Source organism: Ipomoea nil, unplaced genomic scaffold (genome assembly GCF_001879475.1).
Source record: "Ipomoea nil cultivar Tokyo-kokei standard unplaced genomic scaffold, Asagao_1.1 scaffold1339, whole genome shotgun sequence".
NCBI classification, from domain to species: domain Eukaryota; kingdom Viridiplantae; phylum Streptophyta; class Magnoliopsida; order Solanales; family Convolvulaceae; genus Ipomoea; species Ipomoea nil.
In genome coordinates, this window is record NW_017617767.1 from 1,180,070 (window position 1) to 1,196,435 (window position 16,366).

At 42.1% G+C, this 16,366-nt stretch overlaps 1 protein-coding gene across 1 annotated transcript; it reads right to left on the minus strand.

Annotated features, from left to right (window-relative positions):
- Positions 1-12,730: 12,730 nt before the first annotated feature.
- On the minus strand, positions 12,731-15,460 carry LOC109185694. The gene has a single exon (XM_019335649.1). The coding sequence runs from the start codon at positions 15,458-15,460 to the stop codon at positions 12,731-12,733; it is 2,730 nt and encodes a 909-aa protein (XP_019191194.1).
- Positions 15,461-16,366: the final 906 nt, after the last annotated feature.

Sequence of the window (16,366 nt, forward strand, 5' to 3'; positions counted from 1 at the left end):
TAAATAGGGGATTAGAAAGCTTTAGAACCCTGACCACCATAATTATATTACACAAAAGTACTCCCAAGGGATCCCCCACAACCAAGCCTAGGGAGATCAATCGGATGGAAATCTTAGGGAAGAACTGTTACACACCCCCCCCCCCTAAAAAAAACAAGCTATAGAAAAGCCTTAACGCATGCAGATATCAAAACAAACACTAACACAGCGGAAGAAGAGATAACTGGATAACAAAGAATCCAACGGGGGTGTTATGCCACGCTTATCAACACGATAAACGCTACGGCCAAAACTGTAACACCCCGAAATTTTTGAACATTTAAAACTTATATAATAAAGATAGATCCTCATTAAATCCCGAAATATAACATAAGAGTTTGGGGTGCTATGCCACACCTGAGCTAGAGAACCCAGGTGCACAGGCTAACTAACTAAAAACCTCAATGATGTCAATACATAAGTATGGCGCGCAGGCCGAAAGGGAAACTAGCTACTCTATACTCTGAATCTCTAGCGCGCTCCAGTGTCTACTCATCTGTTTCTGAAAGCCAAATATATCTGTTCAGCGAGAGATGCTGGTAACACACTCCAACGCGTTGAAATACCATATAGATATAAATATAGTTATAGATATAGGAAAACTCATTTTGAAGCAAGAAGTTATACTTAGGAGACACTAGCTTTTAAAACCAGGAATAGACTCAACAAGTAGGGATAAGCACATCAACAGTAATAGATAGTTAAGTAGAGAATCATCATAAGATATGCACATCAAAGGTCACAGTTCACTTTTCAATCCCATCATATCGTCATTCAATCATCATTCATAGCACATAATCAATGATGGCGCCACGGGACCAATCGCATGCCCCGAACACGAGGGTTAATGCGTATAGCATTAACACGGCCCCGCAGCACCCTACCTCAGTACCGCGGTATGAGGGGAGTTGATCGCAACCAACCCTTTGAAGACCGCTGACGAACTCAACGTCGGATCACGATCCGGCTCACCGCTGACGCACCCAGTCTGTGGACCGCGATCCCCTTTACAAGGGGGGACTTACGACCCTACACACCGTCGATGCGCACAGTCGGTGGACCATGGCGGATCCAAGCCCGGCTTACCCCTGAGCTGTACTCAGTAGGTGGGCGAAGATCTTCGGAGACTATGGCCCTACACACCGCTCTCACATCGCTCGGTGGATCGCAGCCAGCCGTAGCCCTACACACCGCCTGATTACTCAGGTCGGTGGACCTGGCACGTTCAGGTCGGTGGGTCATAGCACCGAGGCCCATAGTTGGACCGCAGCCCAAGAAGGGTATCAATTTGGCTTTAGCCACTTCTGAGCCTTAGCTCAGGAACAATCCATTGGCCTTCAGCCACTTCCGAACCTTCAGTCCAGGAACAATCCATTCGGTCTTCAACCAACTTCCGAACCTCAGTACGGGAACAATCCATTCGGCCTTCAACTGACTTTCGAACCTTAGTTCGGGAACCACCCAATTGGCCTATAACCAAAATGGGGGATCATGCAACACATAGGAGCACGTAGTAGCACATTGGGAGGGGAATGACATATAAATAAACTTATGTGTGATCATTCACATACTAAGAATTGTCCTAAGGGTTCATAGAACTTCGGCCTAGGTCAACGGGTTACCAATTCAACTAGCATTCAATTCCTAAGACTTATTTAACCTACAAATGGTACCTGAAATATCAAATTAGACTCAAGCACGACAAACGGGGTCCGTTGGGACACCATGGGGAGCGGGGAACATCAAACGGGGAAGCCAAAGACCCGGGGTGGGGTACGGACCAGCGGGTAGCTGGTGGGTGGGGGTCACCCGCCGGCTGCCCGCCGAAGGGCACTGTTCCGGGCAGCGGGTTGCCGGCGGGCAGTCGGCTGCCCGGTGGCTGCCCGCTGCCGGGCAGTGCCCCTTTGGGCAGCGGGTAGGTGGTGGGTTCCCCTACCCCCACCTACCGCCCCACTGACTCTTTTCTCATATATTCGTCCCGGGAACCTTGGTGGAACCCGAAACCATGCTTAGACACTTTTAAACGCAAATAACGACACCACGTAAGCAATTAACGGATCAAAAGCAAGAATCATGTAGGACTTATCCTATTATGACTTCTAAATATAAACAATAATCCCACCCAAATTATCAAGAACCTATTTTATCTTTAACATCAAGAAATATCAAGATTCGTCAAGAATCATCACATCAAAATCAAGAACTTCTTTTCAACATCAAGATCATCAAGATTATCAAGAATACATACAAATCATCTTATCAATCATCAAGAACATAACACAATTAATCATAGAGGAATTCAATCAAGACACAAGAATATAGAGGGAGGCCAAGGAAGTAGATTATAGCGAAGATAATAGGTTTTGTTGAGACATGGGTTACCTCTTAGCCTTAATTAGACTCCTTGGCTATTAAGGTTCTTGTGACACCCCAAAAATCCACATTCAATCCATGGATTAATTGAGTAATTAATCCTATTTCATTTGAGGAATTAATTCCTAAAATCCTTATTTTTAATACTCAAGGACTAGTATTTGACTAGTCAATCTTAGAGTTGTGTTGTACCTTGAGCTTTGAGGGAAGTTCCCTTGTTCCTTACACTTTCTAAAGGTTAGTAAGGGTATCCTTGACTTTTCACCAAGAGTTATTATAGTAACCTAACCTTGAAGACTTCTTCATTTCATTCCTTACATTTCATAGACATTGGCTCTACCTTCTCTCTAGAAAGAAATGTAGCTTATTCTCCAAGCTAAGTTGAGACCCTTGTCAAGATTCCAAATTTTGCTTCCAAGATTCAACCTTTCACCTATTTGGGCATCTAGGAGGGTAAGATCTAAGTTCATCTTGTCTTTTTGGTTCCATCTTAGTTGTCTTTTTCTTAAAGGTAGGATCTTTATGATCTTTTGGTTTGATCTTGAAGTGGGTTTGGAAAGTAAGCCTTGTAAGTGTTTATGCATTTGTCTTGTGAACCCATGCTCTACAAAACCTATTTTGCTTACCTATGTGTCATTTTTTGGATTCTACTTGTGCTTTGCTATGAAATGTGAGTGTTTATGCATTTGTCTTGTGAAAATGCATATCTAGAGCTTGTGTTTAGGGTTCCTTGTGCCATTGCTTGGCATTTTCCATGATTCAAGTCATTTTGTTGTGATGGGTGAGATTTGACATGTTTCGGACTTGAATTTGTGTTTGGAGAAGAAAATGTATTTGTGTTTGAGGGAAGGTGTTCCCGCGGGCGGAACCACGGGTGGGGCACTACCCGTGGGTCTACCCGCGGGGAACACAGTGGTGTTGTGATGGGATTTGTTCCCCGTGATTCTTTTGACTCGGTATTTGGTCTTTTGACTTTCCGATGTTCTTTTGTGGAACTATTTGATTGTCTTCTTGATGTTTCGTATGTCTAGAACTATATGGTAGGAAGCCATGTAGGACTTTGGTGTCTTGAATCATGCTAAGTGTTCAACATTGTGTTTCGTTGGACCGTGAAGTGTCTTGTGTGTTCCTCGGAACTATCTTGAGTTTCCCCGTTGATAAGCATGCTAGTTCGGTGTCTAAATGCTAGCGTGGGTGTTGTTTGTACCTTCCGATTGGTTGATGATAACTTGTGTTATTCATCGTTGTTGTTGTTGGGCTGTGACCCATTCCTTGATTGAGTATGTTTCATACCTTCGTTGTGATCCTTTGATTGACTCTTGTTGAGGTGTGATGTGTGTGTGGCTTTACCTGGATTGCACGATTAGTGGTATGGGACACTAGTCACCAAAGTACTGCAGCGGTCCTCGTGGTAGCCGTGACGTGAATATGGAGTTGTAACCTGTGTGTCAGGTTCATGCATTTCTTGGGAAGGCGTGTGTCGCCGTGTGCGTGTACGGTACCCTCGTGTACTATGAAATTGGTGGTCTTGTTGGTGGTTTGTTGGTGGGGGACGACGGTCCCAGAAGGGAAAAGGTTTGACTAATAAGTTCAGGGGTCCTGGAGGTAATGGTTGGAAAGAAGATACAAGGTTGGGGGTAGCCATAAGGTTGGAACAGGGCATAAGGCAGGCATACCAACTGGTGATGGGTGATGTCGCGAGGGCTTTTGTTACCAGTGTTGTGTGATCTTATCTTGTGACATGTGTAGTCACAAAGGCAGGTGTGGCCTTGGCATGTGTTGCCGGTTGTGTGTATCTTATTCTTTTGCGTTGTGCTTGTCGGGTTGCGGTCTATTGAGTGATGATAGACCGTACCTTGACTCTTCTTGTGAGTCGTGTTGTGCTTGTGGTCTTGGGATGTGTTCCCATGTTGCTTGTGAGAGTGTTGAGTCTTGTGTTGACTGCTTCTCTCGGTTTTGAACTGATATGTATGTATTCCGTTTCGAAATGTTTTTATATATATACCATACCTATGTATGATACTTAACGGTATTGGTGGGTTACCAGCATTATTCGCTGACCGGGCGCCGTCCCATGTTTATCTTTGGGTTTCTACAGGTGATGTCTAGTCGAGCGCGATGTCTAGTGCCTGATAGAATAGTACTTTTCCTTTGTTGTACGGCTTGTGAGCCAGTTTTGTTATTTTTAGACTTATGTATTCGTGGATAGATGTTGACCATGCAGATTGTTTTTGTAACACCCCATGTTACGGTCCCCAACTATTTAAATCATTTACCCAAAAAGAAATAATTAAATCCTACTAGTTAATTAGGAAAGGCGCACCATGAGCCATGAACCCTATCCCTAGAGCCAATTCCCCAATTCTATAGGAAGTAGGAGTAACTAATCCATACTATTTGGACCCCAATTAGGACTCTTGGAATAGATATATATATATATATATATATATATATATATATACATATATATCTATTCCAAGAGTCCTAATTGGGGTCCAAATAGTATGGATTAGTTACTCCTACTTCCTATAGAATTGGGGAATTGGCTCTAGGGATAGGGTTCATGGCTCATGGTGCGCCTTTCCTAATTAACTAGTAGGATTTAATTATTTCTTTTTGGGTAAATGATTTAAATAGTTATATACACATATATATATATATATATACATATATATATATATATATATATATACATATATATATATATACATATATATATATATATATATATACACATATATATATATACATATATATATATATATATACATATATATATATATACACACACACACATATATATATATATATATATATATATATATATATACACACACATATATATATATATATATATATATATATATATATATATATATATATATATATATATATATATATATATATATAGGATCTTAGGAGGCACCTAGATCTTACACCACAATAATCTCTCACCACACTAGAAGTTCCAAGAATTCCCTTAGGAGAAATCAAGAAAGAAGAAAGCTTAAAGAAAGACCCTTCATAGCCAAGGAATTAATTAAGGCTAAGAGGTAACCCATGTCTCAACAAAATCTATTTTCTTAGCTATGATCTCCCTCTTAGGCCTCCCTCTATATTCTCGTGTCTTGATGAATTCTTCTATGATAATTGTGTTATGATCTTGGTGATTGATGGGATGATTTATATGCGTTCTTGATGATCTTGATGATCTTGATGTTGAAAAGGAATTCTTGATTTTGATGTGATGATTCTTGACGAATCTTGATATTTCTTGATGTTAAAGATAGAATATGTTCTTGATGATTTGGGTGGGATTAGAGCCCTAGGTTGGATTGGGAATTTGTGTTGTATTGTTCTTGATATATATTTGGGTGGGAATTCGCATGTTCGGGTGTTGTTTATATTTAGACATCATGATAGGATGAGTATATGTGATCCTGGCTTTTGATCCGTTATTTGACTACATGGTATCGTTAATTACGTTTGAAACTGTCTAAGCATGGTTTCGGGTTCCACAAAAGTCCCCGGGACGAAATTATGGTAAATGAGTCAGTGGGGGGTAGGTGGGGGTAAGGGAACCCGCCACCTACCAGCTGCCCAGAATCACCGTCGGGCAGCGTGTAGCAGCCGGGCAGCCGCCTGCCCGCCGGCAACCCGCTGCCGGAAAAGTGAATTCCGGCGGGCAGCCGGCGGGTGACCCCCACCCACCGGCTACCCGCTGGTCTGTACCCCACCCCGGGTCTCCGGCTTCCCTGTTTGATGTTCCCCGTCCCCCCATGGTGTCCCAACGGACCCCGTTTGTTGTACTCAGTCTAGTTTGTTATTTCGGTTACCATTCGTAGGGTTAATGAGTCTTAGGCGTTGCATGCTAGTTGAATTGGTAACCCGTTGACCTAGGTGGAAGTTGTATGAACCCTTAGGACTATTCTTAGTATGTGGAGGGCCACCCGTCGGTGACAAACTTCCGGGCAGCGGGTGCCCGGCGGGCAGTCGCCAGCCCGCTGCCGGCGGTGTTTCTTTGGGCAGTGGGTAGGTGGCGGGTTCCCCTACCCCCACCTACCCCCCACTGACTCTTTATCAAAATAATTGTTCCGGGATCTTCCGTGAAACCTGAAACCATGCTTAGACACTTTTAAACGCAGATAATGACACCACGTAGTCAATGAATGGATCAAAAACAAGAATTACATAGAACATATTCTATCATGACTTCTAAACATAAACAACACCCGAACATGCAAATTCCCACCCAAATATATATCAAGAACATCACAACAAAAATTCCCAATCCCACCTAGGGCTCTAATCCCATTCAATTTATCAAAGTCATAGTTCATCTTTAACATCAAGAAATATCAAGATATATCAAGAATTATCACACAAACATCAAGATCCTCTTATCATCATCAAGATCATCAAGATCACACATAAAAGCTTCTCATCAATCATCAAGATTATATCACAATTATCATAACGGATTTCATCAAGACACAAACATATAGAAGGAGCCAAAGAAGGAGATTATAGCAAGGAAAATAGCTTTTGTTGAGACATGGGTTACCTCTTAGCCTTAATTAAATTCCTTGGCTATGAAGGGTAATTCTTTAATATTTCTTTTTTCTTGATTTCTCCTATGGGAATTCTTGGAAATTCTTGTGTGGTGAAAGTTATTGTGGGGTTGGTTCTAGGTGTCTCCTATGACCTTAGGGCTGTCAAAACGGGTCGGCCCGCCCCATTAGGCCCGCCCCACCGCGGGTTTTTCTTTTTGCGGATTTTTGCGGGCTGGCCCGCGAAGCCTGCGGGCTAGGAGATATGCAACCCAGGCTCGCCCCATGCGGGCTTGCGGGCCCCGCGGGCTGGTGTTAAAATTTTTTTTAAAAAAATTGTTTAATAAGCATCTTTTCTTCTTCTTCTTCTAGGATTTGTTCTTCTGTGACTGAAAGGACAACATATTGAGGCCCCTAATTTAGTCTTCAATCCCAACCTCCTCCCAGATCAACTTGGACACTATTTCATCGTACTGCGGAACATATTCCTGCATGCCAAAATGAATTTCATTAATTATAAATAAACTTTATAAGTTTAAGACAAAATAAAAATAAAAATAAAAGTTGCCTAGTGGGTTAGGGATTTTTTTTCTTTAGTCTTAAACAATTATATTATATTATATATAGAGAGAGACAGTAAACAGTAGTTAATTAGGATTAGGATTAGGAATTTAGGTTTTACCTCTTTTCTTTAGTCTTAAGCAGTTTCTTTACTGTTATATATATATATATATATATATATATATATATATATATATATATATATATATATATATATATATATATATATATATATATATATATATATATAGATGTGTATTCAAATGAGGACAAGTATATTATAGAGGACTGTGAGGACAAATGTAGTGTGTGCCATTAGCCGATATGTTGTGTGCATGACCGAATGTAGTCGTGTGCCACAGTTTGTATGTCGCGTGCTAGATTTGTTAATTTATAGAGCCTGGGTTCGAAACCTGATGTTTACATTTATTCTTGTGTGCCGTTATGTATTAAGTTGTGTGCCTGGTATTAATTTGTTCTGTGCCCATTATTTGTCCTCACAGTCCTCTATATATTGTTGTCCTCATTTGAACTCAACCCTATATATATATATATATATATATATATATATATATATATATATATATATATATATATATATATATATATATATACATATAGGATCTTAGGAGGCACCTAGATCTTACACCACAATAATCTCTCACCACACAAGAAGTTCCAAGAATTCCCTTAGGAAAAATCAAGAAAGAAGAAAGCTTAAAGAAAGACCCTTCATAGCCAAGGAATTAATTAAGGCTAAGAGGTAACCCATGTCTCAACAAAATCTATTTTCTTAGCTATGATCTCCCTCTTAGGCCTCCCTCTATATTCTCGTGTCTTGATGAATTCTTCTATGATAATTGTGTTATGATCTTGGTGATTGATGGGATGATTTATATGCCTTCTTGATGATCTTGATGATCTTGATGTTGAAAAGGAATTCTTGATTTTGATGTGATGATTCTTGACGAATCTTGATATTTCTTGATGTTAAAGATAGAATATGTTCTTGATGATTTGGGTGGGATTAGAGCCCTAGGTTGGATTGGGAATTTGTGTTGTATTGTTCTTGATATATATTTGGGTGGGAATTCGCATGTTCGGGTGTTGTTTATATTTAGACGTCATGATAGGATGAGTATATGTGATCCTCGCTTTTGATCCGTTATTTGACTACATGGTATCGTTAATTACGTTTGAAAGTGTCTAAGCATGGTTTCGGGTTCCACAAAAGTCCCCGGGACGAAATTATGGTAAATGAGTCAGTGGGGGGTAGGTGGGGGTAAGGGAACCCGCCACCTACCCGCTGCCCTAGAATCACCGCCGGGCAGCGTGTAGCAGCCGGGCAGCCGCCTGCCCGCCGGCAACCCGCTGCCGGAACAGTGAATTCCGGCGGGCAGCCGGCGGGTGACCCCCACCCACCGGCTACCCGCTGGTTTGTACCCCACCCCGGGTCTCCGGCTTCCCTGTTTGATGTTCCCCGTCCCCCCATGGTGTCCCAACGGACCCCGTTTGTCGTACTCAGTCTAGTTTGATATTTCGGTTACCATTCGTAGGGTTAATGAGTCTTAGGCGTTGCATGCTAGTTGAATTGGTAACCCGTTGACCTAGGTGGAAGTTGTATGAACCGTTAGGACTATCCTTAGTATGTGGAGGGCCACCCGTCGGTGACAAACTTCCGGGCAGCGGGTGCCCGGCGGGCAGTCGCCAGCCCGCTGCCGGCGGTGTTTCTTTGGGCAGTGGGTAGGTGGCGGGTTCCCCTACCCCCACCTACCCCCCACTGACTCTTTATCAAAATAATTGTTCCGGGATCTTCCGTGAAACCTGAAACCATGCTTAGACACTTTTAAACGCAGATAATGACACCACGTAGTCAATGAATGGATCAAAAACAAGAATTACATAGAACATATGCTATCATGACTTCTAAACATAAACAACACCCGAACATGCAAATTCCCACCCAAATATATATCAAGAACATCACAACAAAAATTCCCAATCCCACCTAGGGCTCTAATCCCATTCAATTTATCAAAGTCATAGTTCATCTTTAACATCAAGAAATATCAAGATATATCAAGAATTATCACACAAACATCAAGATCCTCTTATCATCATCAAGATCATCAAGATCACACATAAAAGCTTCTCATCAATCATCAAGATTATATCACAATTATCATAACGGATTTCATCAAGACACAAACATATAGAAGGAGCCAAAGAAGGAGATTATAGCAAGGAAAATAGCTTTTGTTGAGACATGGGTTACCTCTTAGCCTTAATTAAATTCCTTGGCTATGAAGGGTAATTCTTTAAGATTTCTTTTTTCTTGATTTCTCCTATGGGAATTCTTGGAAATTCTTGTGTGGTGAAAGTTATTGTGTGGTTGGTTCTAGGTGTCTCCTATGCCCTTAGGGCTGTCAAAACGGGTCGGCCCGCCCCATTAGGCCCGCCCCACCGCGGGTTTTTCTTTTTGCGGATTTTTGCGGGCCGGCCCGCGAAGCCCGCGGGCTAGGAGATATGCAACCCAGGCTCGCCCCATGCGGGCTTGCGGGCCCCGCGGGCTGGTGTTAAAATTTTTTTTAAAAAAATTGTTTAATAAGCATCTTTTCTTCTTCTTCTTCTAGGATTTGTTCTTCTGTGACTGAAAGGACAACATATTGAGGCCCCTAATTTAGTCTTCAATCCCAACCTCCTCCCAGATCAACTTGGACACTATTTCATCGTACTGCGGAACATATTCCTGCATGCCAAAATGAATTTCATTAATTATAAATAAACTTTATAAGTTTAAGACAAAATAAAAATAAAAATAAAAGTTGCCTAGTGGATTAGGGATTTTTTTTCTTTAGTCTTAAACAATTATATTATATTATATATAGAGAGAGACAGTAAACAGTAGTCAATTAGGATTAGGATTAGGAATTTAGGTTTTACCTCTTTTCTTTAGTCTTAAGCAGTTTCTTTACTGTTATATATATATATATATATTTTTTTTTTTCCAAATTTACTTTTCTAATATTATATCTCAAAATCAAGAGTCTACAAGTATACGCCATAGCCCCAAAAGTGGACTATGGCCCAAAAAAAGTCTTTGACCTTTTCGGCCATAACAAAGCAACAAAACGAACTCAATATATACAAGAGGTTGCCCGAAAGTGACCACCCCTAACTAGAAGCTCCCAGCTCATTAAATGAGCAAATATGCAATCTAAGGCTAACAAGCTCATAACTAAAAGGGATTTAAAGGTAGAATCTAGCCTTAAAGCCTCAATCCTCTCCAAATCAACCACAATCATAGTCAAAATAGGCTCCCCGTCCCACACAAGTGATGGGAACGATGCCTAAGCTCATGGATCCCATCTATCCTAATCTACCCCTACTACCCTCAAGTCAAAGTCCCATCCCCTCCGGCACGGCGTACCGTGTTTTAACCCGGGGGGACTTTACGGGTCCCGACTTGAGTGATAGTACTCACCTCCGCCCACCCTCGTGCCCAAGACCAACTCCCCTCGTCATAGCGTACTATGTTTTGCCCGGGTGAGCTTTTGAGGTCCCGACAGGAGCGGTGGCTTCCTCCCCGACCATCCTTAGGCCAAAGGCCGACTCCCACGGCACGGCGTACCGTGTTTTAACCCCGGGGAGCCTTTATGGCCCCGACCTAAGCGGTGGTTATCCTCCAACTCAAACCCTTCTCTCAACCCCTTCTTCTTTTGCATCTCTTTTTCTTAACAACTTCTTCATCAATTTTCTTTTTTTCAAAATATTTCCTTATCTCCCTTATTCCTCCCTCCTCCTCTTATTGTTATTTTTAACTCTCTTCTTTTTTTCCATTTACTCATTTTCTCCCTATGGATCCAAAAGAGCTAAAGACTGTCCCAAATCCGAGTGTGTGCTATACTTGGAGCCTACAAAGACCCCACCATTCTTGGCACAAACCCGAATGGGCCCCTAAGGCTAGAAGCTACCCTAAGAATCCCTTCTATTGTAAGCTTATTTGCCATAGGATGCAAGCATGCACATGCTAGAGCCGGGAGTTCTTTAAACTTGATCAACCAAAGTCTTCATCTCCAAGCTTCCTTGTACCTGCAAAACCATATAAGTGGCTTCATCTCCACTCAAATGTGGATCCACCAAACAAAATCTGCACAGTATAACTGTCAGTACCCTCAACAAGCTGATGCCCTCAGAAACTGCCCAGCTAGCAGTCCATCATTGGGCCAAAGGGAGCATAAATCTCAGCTAGCTAGCCTCACAGATTCATGTTCCCTAAAACAATCCTTCTAAAGAGCTTCCTCTCAGCTTGGTAGAGCAGAACTGGCCTTAGCTTGGTGAATCCCCAACTTCACTGACCAATTCCCCCAACATCACTGGCTCTTTTTACTTGGGGCCTGCTTTGCTCTCAAAGTTATCCAACTCATCATTGAGCAATGCAGATCAGAAGCAGGAACCAAGTCCCTCATATATCTACAAGTTCTTTAGGTTAAGCAGAGATGGCCTCAGCTTACAGCCTCATCTACCATTTCCCCCACCCTAAAGAACATATCAGCTTTCAGATTCATGCTTGATAAGCTGGGGAGTCTAGGCAGAACTGGCCTCATCCTTACAGACTCATAAACCAGTTCCCCCAAACCCCCTAAGTGCCTTCACTTATTCCTACCAATGTTAGGCCTAATGCAGGTAGAATCAGCCTCAGCTTATTGGCTTCATAGGCCAATTCCCCCATCTAAGCAATCAATCCATCATTGGCTAGCTGAGCAGAACACCCCTCAGTTGTAACACAACTTCATTAGGGTGTTCACTCAGTCAGACAGAATGTTCAGATATCAAAGTGAGATCGTCCTTCCTTATATCACCCTCCACCCTTCATATTTTATTTTCAGAAGCAACAATCCTCCCCTTCCTTATTGCACCCTCTCTCCCTCAGATTTTTCAAAAGCCAGGCAACCTGCCCAACTTTGGGCTGATTACTTGGACTTTCCTGACCACATAGCTAAGCCAACAAGAGATAGAACATCCTTCATCTACAACAGATTCCTTAGGATGTTCATTCTTGGAGCTTTTGGTTCTAGCTTTTCCTAACTATCACTCAAACCCTTAGCAAAGCCTCATAACATGTCATGGCTGGCATGAATCATCAGCTTGGCTAACTCACCAACCAGGGTCCCATACTCTTGATCCCAACCAGGTCCAGCTCTGCATCATCTAATCCTGTCCACACCAGGGAAGAACACAAAGTGGGGGACCCCTTCCAAAGCTAGAATCATTTCTAAGCCCCTTGGGAGACCTTCCACCTTGCTAAAAATTATATCCAGGCCAAAGCATCTGTTAGCTAAACAGATGGCCACACAGTTAACTTTGTCTAAACAAGTCTCCATTCTAACTTGGTGACCTTGCAAGCTTAAACAATCCAGATCAGTTTCCCTCCAATTATTTGTCTCAAAAGACACCTTCTCCATTCTCTTAAGATTACACCAACTCCAGCAGTATCTCATCATCTCTTGAATCAGGCTCTTCAAATCTTGCCCTTCTCTTAAGGTGTAGACCCCAGCAAGACAGAATCTCCCACTGGAATTCCTTACAAAAAAGGAACATGATCTCTCTTCATCATCCACAGCCCAATTAATCTTGATTGCCCCAGGTCCAGGCCTCACCCAACATGACCTCTGTACTATCCTTACACAACCAAAAGACTCAGCCTTCCTCAATATGATCATCCAGTTTGGAGGGAGAGGATCCCAGTATGGCCATTTCCTCTGTATACATTCAGCCATATCTTTGGTAACCTTGTATATGATTCTGGCCACAGAAGGCCTTCCTCCCCCATACTTACAATGGTTATAGTTCACCCATAACTCCCACAAAATTAGCATTGGTAGCCTTTGTGCCATAAACTCCATCATCCTATTCTTCCATTTGAATTTCCACCACTCATAACAAATATGTCTTTCAGATCTCACACTAACTCTCATTCCCATGGATTTTGCAAAGTAATCCCAGACATGCCTAGCAGTACCCCCAGTTCCAAATATGTGTTGCAGCTCATCACATCCAGGGTGTAAATAGCAAGAGCACCTGGAAGAAAATTGGTATCCCATCCTTCTTAAAACATCATCAGTTGGCAGTTTTCTCATAAACACTCTCCAGGTCAAGAATGACATTTTCCAAGGCACTCCTTTTGCCCATATCTTTTTACACCACAAGCCCACATGATGTGTACCAGACTCTCTCATTAACTCTTTTGCTGTTCTAAAGGTAAATTCCTTCCCAGTTGGTTTCCAGATTGCCTTGTCCTCCCTTTCTGTCAGCTGCATTGCTACATTCCAATCCTGCACTTGCCCCAAAGCTTGACCACTTAGCCTTTGCAGATTCACTCTATTATCCACCACAGCATCTTTTATCTTCTCCTTTGCCTTCCTTTTCCCTCTCAGATTCATAACACTTGCCAAGGCCCCCTTTCCTGACCAATCATCCCACCATACATTCAGCTCTCCTCTTTCCACTTGCCAAGCCACCTGAGGTTCCACCCTATCTCTTACATGGGCCATTCTTCTCCATATGTGTGAATCCTTATATTGCCAACCTATGACAACAGGATGTGAGTCTCTGCAATACTTGGCCATCATGAAATCACACCAAATTGTGCCCCCTCTCCTAAAGTTCCACCATAATTTAGCACTAGCTGCATCCACCAGCTCCTGCATTTTTAAAAACCCCACTCCTCCTTCTTTTGTTGGCCTGGCTAAGGTTTTCCATGATCCCCAGTGGTATTTGTTTTTATCCTCCCTCTTGCCCCAGAAAAAATCAGAGAATAGCTTCTCTATGTGCTTTATTATGGCTTTAGGGGGGTTTATTGCATAGCATATATGTGTTGGCATGGCCTGGAGAATAGTTTTTATGAGTACAGCTTTCCCTCCCTGTGATAGAACCCTTGCATGCCAGCCCTTACATCTCTCTGCTATTCTCTCCATTAGTCCATTAAACATCTCTACCCTTTTTCTGCCTTCGTAAATGGGGCACCCCAAGTATGTAAATGGGAAGTTCTTATGCTGGCAACCAGAAATGTCCCTTATTCTTTCAATGTTTTCATCTGGGGCTCTTGGATGAACATAGAAAGCACTTTTTTGTTTGTTTATAAGTTGCCCAGACTGCTTCTCATATGTCTCCAAAACCTCCATTATTTCCTGAATCCCTCCATTCTTCCCTGATGTAAAGATCACCATATCATCTGCAAAGGCTAAGTGGTTTATTCCTGGGCTCCCCATTGGTTGTGAGAAGAGGGACCTCTTTTGGCTCAGCAATCTAGAGAACAGCTCTGCAGCTAAAATGAACAAACTTGGGGATAAAGGGTCTCCTTGCCTCAATCCCCTGGATGAGTGAAAGAAACCCTTTGATTCCCCATTAACAACAACAGAGTACCAAATATTATTGATTGTGCCAGAGACCAGTTCTATCCATTTTTGACATAAAGCAAGTCTCTTTAGCACATTGGTGATGCATCCCCAGTCCATTCTGTCATATGCTTTTGTCATGTCCAATTTTAAGATCATATCTTCATTTGAGGCTTTCATGCCATGACATATTTCCTGGGCAAGTAATACATTGTCAATTATACTCCTACCCTTCACAAATCCAACCTGGACTGGGGATATTATTCTTGCTAGAATCCCTGCCAACCTTTGCACCAAGATTTTGGTTATGATTTCACTGCAAAAATTGCTTAGGCTGATTGGCCTAAATTGATTGAAGGTGGCAGGGTTTGGGACTTTTGGAATTAAGACAATTGCAGTGCTGGTAATTGGCCTAATAAGGCTCTTACCAGCAAAGAAACTTCTTACCACTTTTTGCAGATCCTCTTTGATAATGTCCCAACAGAGCTGATAAAAGCCACCCCCAAATCCATCAGGTCCAGGTGCACTATTAGCATTCATGCTAAAGACACTGGACCTGATTTCTTCGGGGTTGGCTCTGCTGTAAGTGCCTGGTTTTCCTCCTCTGTTACCATCACCTGCAAACAATCAAAAACACTTGGCTCAAAGTTAATTGGTTCTGCAGTATATAGCTGTTGGAAGTATTCCACAGCTATTGCTGCAATTTGGTTCTGATCCTCCTCCTACACTCCCTCTGCCCTCTTTATTTTGTGTATCACTTGCTTAGCCCTTCTCTCCCTCACCAATCCCTGAAAGTATTTTGAATTCCTCTCCCCTTCCACTACCCATTGTGAGTGAGCCTTTTGCTGCCAAAACTTCTCCTCTATTCTTATTTGTTTTTGCAATCTTGCTTGCAGTAGCTTATACTCCATCAATCTCTCATCAGTAGGTTCTTCTTGCAATTTTTCTTCTACCTCCCTCACCATTCCTTCTAACTCCCTCACCTTCTCAAATATATTACCAAAGACCTCCCAGTTCCATTTTTTCAGTACTTCTTTCACTCTTTTTAGCTTTGTAACAAAAGTATACATTTCATTTCCACTCACACCCTCTCTCCAGGCTTCTTTTACCACTCCCAGGAATTGCTCATGTTTCCCCCATGAATTGATGAAAGTGAATGGCCTTTTTCCTACTCTGATTACTGGTTCTAGATCCAACATGAGAGGGGCATGGTCAGATGATGCCTTTGCATAATGATGTACATGTGTCTTAAATGCCTCCTCCCATTTTTCATTTACAAATCCTCTATCCAGTCTTTTCCAAACAGCTTGTGTTCCCCTCCTTCCATTCCACCATGTATAAGGGTTTCCATAGTATACTATTTCCCTCATATTGATTGTATCAATGCACTGCTGGAAACCTCTGCTTTTCCACATGTTATAGGCCTGCCCTCCCCTTTTTTAATCA